Source organism: Nicotiana attenuata, chromosome 12 (assembly GCF_001879085.1).
Source record: "Nicotiana attenuata strain UT chromosome 12, NIATTr2, whole genome shotgun sequence".
Classification (NCBI taxonomy): Eukaryota; Viridiplantae; Streptophyta; class Magnoliopsida; order Solanales; family Solanaceae; genus Nicotiana; species Nicotiana attenuata.
This window is the reverse complement of record NC_032000.1, coordinates 41,949,389-41,956,042: the sequence shown is the minus strand read 5'-3', so window position 1 is coordinate 41,956,042 and position 6,654 is coordinate 41,949,389. Positions and strand designations below refer to the sequence as shown.

The 6,654-nt window shown below is 36.6% G+C and overlaps 1 protein-coding gene across 1 annotated transcript; it reads left to right on the top strand.

Annotated features, from left to right (window-relative positions):
• On the top strand, positions 4,545-5,033 carry LOC109236064. Its single transcript, XM_019402292.1, has one exon. It carries the CDS (start codon positions 4,545-4,547, stop codon positions 5,031-5,033), a length of 489 nt encoding a protein of 162 aa, XP_019257837.1.

Sequence of the window (6,654 nt, the reverse complement as noted above, 5' to 3'; positions counted from 1 at the left end):
CGGCCCGGCCCCATCAACCCGTAACCCTTACGGTTCAATTTTTACCCGGATGAACCTGAACCCATTAAACCCGTTAAGACCTAGACCGGAATCGGCCCGGAACCAAACCCGTACGGGTCCAAATAACACAGGCCCGGACCGGCCCGGCCTACCCGTTTAACACCATTAGTGTAAATGCATGACTACTGGCTGCTAAGGATTGGATGTTGTAGGGCTTTGGTTTCGCGGCTGAGATTTTAATTTTAGAGGTACCAAAGAGCAGACAATTAGTTAGGTTTTGACTTTTCAACCATTTTACTCTTTAGATATCTCTTTCTATTTATTTATTTTTTTGGTCATGATCTTTTTATTAGATGAAAGCTTCAAATTTGTCTATGTAACATTCAACTAGGTCTCTAAATGCTCTCGGCGCATTTTAGCGTGAATAACTAAAATACGCCATCAACCATGGGAGAAAGAGGAAGACCTAAGAAAACCGTCACGAAGATCCAGCTAGCTGAATTCATAGCAACAACGAGCAGAAACAACGAATCAAACAAGTCTACACCAAATCAAGGCGCACAAAATCGAGATCTGGAGGCGATAACACCAAAGACAGGAAGGATTGAAACAACGAGTACTAGTAAGAGCTTGAATGAGCAATTTAAGACTAAACTAGCTGAAATTCAACAGGAAAAGGTACAAAACTCGAATAAAACAAGTAGTAAAAAAGATGAAGGAACACATGCAAAAGAAATTCACATTGAAAAACAACCAATCGCGATAGAAGCAAGTGCAGAGAAAGTCAATGAAGGTAAATCATGGGCAAATTTAGTTGCTGGTAACACGTTTGCTGCTAGAGGAATGGGACTATCATTTGTGGCACCAGTGATACAAAATGGTGAGAAAATTGTTGAATTGCAAAAGAGGAAATTGAAAAGGAAGCTGAGAAGTGGAAATCGGCAGTTATTATGTATGTGGTGGGAGATACACCAAGTATTGGAGCAATTGAGAGGTTTATTGCATCGCAGTGGAACTTTGTATCAAAATCGAAGGTGTACTACCATAATAATGGTTTTTTTGTTGTGAGATTCAAAAATGAATAGGAAAGAAATGAAGTACTATACTCAGGACTATGTACAATCCAAAACAGACTAGTAATCACTAACACATGGACAGCAGATTTTGATTTCAATGAAGAGGTGATGAAAACTCTGCCGTTATGGGTTAAACTACCAAATTTGCCGCTGAACTGTTGGGGAATGGATTCCCTGAGTCGTATAGGGAGTGGGTTGGGGATTCCGATATATGCAGATGAATGTACAACAAGAGTGGAAAGGATATCCTATGCTAGAATCCTTGTGGAAATGGACATTACTAAACCACTACCAACAAAGATAACAGTCAAGGATCCGAGTGGTAGGCAATTTGATCAGTGTCTATGATTGGAAGCCAACATATTGTAATACTTGCTTACAACTGGGACATAACTGCCAAACTAAACAAGCACAGCCTCAGATGAACAAGCAGCAGAAGCTGAAGCAGGAATGGAAACCAAAAGAGCAAGAGAAACAAGGAAGCACGATTCATAAGGCACAAGAAGCAGTAGGAAATACAGAACAAGTATCAAAAATGCTGAATGCAATGAAAGCAACAATGGAAGAAAACAAAGGATGGTAAGCAGCAAAAGGTAAATCAGCCACAAAGAATTCTCAAGCAGCACCAGCAAGAGAAATACTAGTGGGTAATGGTTTTGATATTCTTACTGAAGCAAGATTTAATGATCTAAACAAGGAAAAAAGAGGGCAATGTAGTTATGGGGGAGGTGTGAAGGTTGGGATAACAAACAACATAGTGCAATGCAATTAGTTACTTGGAATGTTAGGGGTATGAATAAGCTATATAAGCAAAAGGAGATGCAGAAGTTTATTAAAGATCATAGTATTAGCATTATAGCTATTATAGAACATAGAGTACAAGAAAAGTTTTCAAGGAAAATCATCCAAAAAATAGCTCCTAGATTGGATTGGTGTACAAACTATGATGGAGGAGGGAAGGGTAGAGTATGGGTAATATGGGATCCAGCAGAAATAAAATTCATTATGAAAGAAGCTAAACCACAGTACACACATGGGGAGGTAGTGGTGCTGGACACAAGGCTAGAATTTGATTTCACAGCCATTTATGGGCTGCATACAGTGGAGGCAATAAAAAGTCTATGGGGGGATTTAACAAACTGGAATCACTATCAGAGGAAACCATGGTTATGTATGGGAGACTACAATGCAATAAGGGCAGTAGAGGACAGAATTAATGGCAGCACATTCCATGAGAATGAAATAAGAGATTTCAATGACTTCTTAATTGATACAGGAATGTGTGAAATGAGAACTGTGGGCAGGGAATACACATGGACTAATTCTCACGTGTTTAGCAGAATAGACAGGGCAATTATAAATGCTGAATGGATAAATACCATGCCACAAGTAGATGCAGTGATTATGGATCCTTTATTCTTGGATCATTCCCCAATATGTGTCAAGATTGGAGAGGAACAAAAGGCCCCAAAGCCTTTTAGATTCTTCAACTGTCTAGCTGAGCATAAGGATTTCTTAGATGTAGTAGGGGAAGCATGGAATAAAGCACCAAAAACAGGCAGAATGGCAGAAGTCTGGAGAAAGCTGAAGGAAGTTAGATATGCACTAAAGAGGTTGAACACAAAAGAATTTAAAGCAGTTGATTTGAAGGTTAGAAATGTAAGACAGAGGCTACAAGAGTTACAAGGACAGATGGGAACTACAACTGAATCAACACAGAGGTTTGAAGAAGAGAAAGATCTAAAGCAGTAATTGGAAAAATGGATAACTATAGAGGAAAGTATATATAAGCAGAAATCCAGGAACCAATGACTGAAGCTAGGGGATCACAATACATCTTTCTTATTTGCTAGCATGAAGAATATAGTAAATCAAAATAAGATTAGAAGTCTGAAAAATACAGCTGGTGAAATTCTTCAGTCTAGGGAAGCAATAGAAATGGAAATAGTAGGATTTTACAAAGGACTACTAGGATCAGCAGCTGATAGCATACCGGCCATTCAACCAAGCATCATGAAGGAGGGCAATGTATTAGACAGGAAGCAACATTTAAAACTAATTGAAGATGTTACTATAGAAGAGATTCAGCTTGCTTTGAAGGGAATAGATGAACTAAAGGCCCCAGGATGTGATGGTTTCAACTCAAAGTTCTTCAAGAAGACATGGGGGATTACAGGGCAAGAAGTATCTGAGGCAGTGCTCCAATTCTTCAGCAAAGCTGAAATGTACAGGCCTATTAATGTAACAACTGTTACCTTGATCCCTAAGATTCAACACCCTTCAACTGTCAAAGATTTCAGACCTATTTCATGTTGCACAGTATTATACAAGATCATCTAAAAAATATTGACCAGCAGATTGCAAAGAGTGATGGATCACCTAGTTGACAAGTGTCAGTCTGGTTTTATTCCTGGAAGAGTTATAACAGATAACATAATCCTAAGTCATGAGTTGGTAAAAGGGTATGGGAGGAAGGGCATCTCTCCTAGATGTATGATAAAATTGGACCTGCAAAAGGCATATGATTCTGTAGAATGGGATTTCTTAGAACAAGTGCTGAACCACCTAGGAATGCCAGAGAAGTTTGTAAAATGGATTATGGAGTATTTTACAAGAAGCTTTAAAACACTGAGGTATAAGCCGGATTTCAACTTCCATCTTAGGTGTGACAAGTTAAATATTATCCAACTGGGGTTTGCAGATGACCTGCTGTTATTCAGCAGAGGTGATACTATCTCCATTCAAATGGTGTTCAATTGTTTTATGGAATTTTCAAAGGCATCTGGATTAAAAGCAAATACAGCAAAGAGCTCCATTTATTTTGGAGTGGTTCCACAGATTATACAGGAAAACATTGTGCAGGTAACTGGATTTAGCAGGGGAGAATTGCCATTCAAATATCTTGGAGTACCACTTAGCACTCAGAGAATATCTCTGCTACAATGCCAACCACTACTGGAGAAGATACTAGGCAGGATCACTTCATGGACTTCAAAGTTCTTATCTTATGCAGGCAGATTGCAACTGATCAAAACAGTTCTATTTTCCATACAAATCTATTGGTCACAGATCTTTGTTATCCCTAAAAAGATAATGAAGAAGATAGAAACAATTTGTAGAACATTCTTGTGGACTGGAGGAACAGAGACTTCAAAAAGAGCTTCATGGGAAAAAGTGTGCTCACCAAAGTCAGCAGGTGGTTTCAATGTTATGGATATTCAGATATGGAACAGAGCTGCAATTTGCAAATTACTATGGAATCTGTGCAAGAAGAAGGACAAGTTATGGGTCCAATGGGTCCACCTATATTACGGGAAGAAACAGGAAGTATGGGATTGCAAACCAAGGAATGCATCATGGATGGTTCAGAAAATAATCAAAGCAAAGAGCTACATAGAAGAAGCAGGAATCGGCATGAAGGAAGTAATATAATGGAACTACTTCTCTATCAAGAAGTGGTATAATAGCATGCGAGGGCAATATCAAAAGGTATCATGGAGGCGACTAACATGTAACAATCTAGGAGCTCCAAAGTGGATCTTTGTTCTGAGTTTAGCTATACAAAACAGGCTACTTACAAGAAGCAGACTACACACATGGGGGATTGCAGATGAAGTAAGTTGTCCTTTATGTACTGAAGCAAAAGAGACTATTGAACATTTGTTGTTTAACTGTATTACTGGAGAAATATGGAGCAAACTACTACACTGGCAAGGAATAAATAGAGCTCCGATGGAATGGCAAAGGGAGATACAATGGGCTGAAAGCAATGCAGCTGGAAACAATGCAGCAGCTCAAGTCTATAGATTGACTCTGGCATGTGCAGTGTACCACATATGGAATGAAAGGAACAACAGAATATTCCAAGATCAGAAGAAAACAGTGAAAATGATAGTGAGGCAAATTGTTCTAGAGGTAGCAATCAGAGGATCGATGAATAGTAAAACAGAAAAGTGAATAGCAGATACTTACTGTAAAGGAGGATAGAAGAAATGTAGAAGAGGGAATGGAACTGGGAATGCCCTGTTCCAGATAGAACTTTGTACATATTGCTATTGGTAAATAAAATCATTTAATTACCAAAAAAAAAACATTCAACTAGGTCAATTTTATTCTTCGGTATACTTTTCGTCAATTCCTATTATTGTCGTTAGCAAATTAATTTTATATTTATCCTTTGTTATTAATATCGAACAGTTGTGTCAAATAAGTGAACTCCACGCGTCGAAATACTTCAAAAAAAAAGTTTAAGTTTATCCATTAACATCTGATTATGATTTAGAATTACTCTTAGATTTAATTTGAACTTATTAAATATAAAAACAAAATTATTTTCAACGAGAATAATATTAGATCAATAATTTAACTAAAGAAAACTAACTCAATTTCCCCCTTAGCTATTCCTAGGTGCACATCGGGAGTGTGCTTGTTTAACCAAAAAAAGGAATTTCGATTAAAGCTTATAATTTAGAAGAACACGGGTTACTGATAATCGAAAGAATGTATAAAAGAAAGCAATTTGGATAACAAGAATATCAATAGTAAAATAAATGAACCAAAGTATATTCAGATAGATTTTCGTGTCCCTACAATTGATTAGTTATCTCCCTTTTATAGGTACCTTGGAAATATGCGTTTTGCCTATGTCATAATAAAGCTATTATGGGCAATTAAAGACATTAAAGACATTAAATGTTACGTTACATAATCATTATATTTAATACAAATTCTCTAACGATTTTGGTATTTAAGACTCATCAAATACTGTATCTGGATTCTCGTGTGTTGTCAGATTCATTCTCTTTGACTCGTGGGCTTAAATGACTTGAACAGGTACGAGCGTTGCCTCTTCTTTTAATTTCTGCTCGTATCTATTGCAACTCGTACCTCTTTGCCAGTTGTAATTCTCTGACCAGTCTATGTATCACGACACGTCATCTTCGTATCTCTTTAATATATAAACTCAATTTTTCCGGTGCTATCAAAGCGCAAGCACCAAGTAGCAATTTGGACATGTGATCTCATCAGTTTGTGCTGCGAAAATCCGAGTTAATACATGCCATTTCCGCAATATATATTAAAATTATATAACTTTAATTAAAATATGGATAAATTGAGAACATGATTAATATAGCTTTTCTTTTACAATATATGATACAAGTAAACGAATAAAAGAAGTACTAATATGCTATAACTTTATGAACACATATGTCTGATTTAATAAATGATTGTCTTTAACATTAAATCTTGAATAACCAAGACCTCAACGTGAGTAATACTTAAAAATCTGAAAATTGTGAAAGAAATTATATGTTAAGAAGAAACTAAAAAAATATTGAAGCTTAAATATTTTAGAAAGCAGGTTTTCAAACTCAAAGGTATATGGAATTGTATAAACAATGACCTCAATATAGAAAACATTAGAAATTAAAACATCAAATTACAACCCGCGATAACAAATTTAAAATCCAATGTAAACATGGTAAGAGTAACGTAAGTTATGTTGAATAATAACCATCATCAATTCATTTTTATACGGAACCACGGATCATCAATTGCCTAAATACGCTTCTACTAA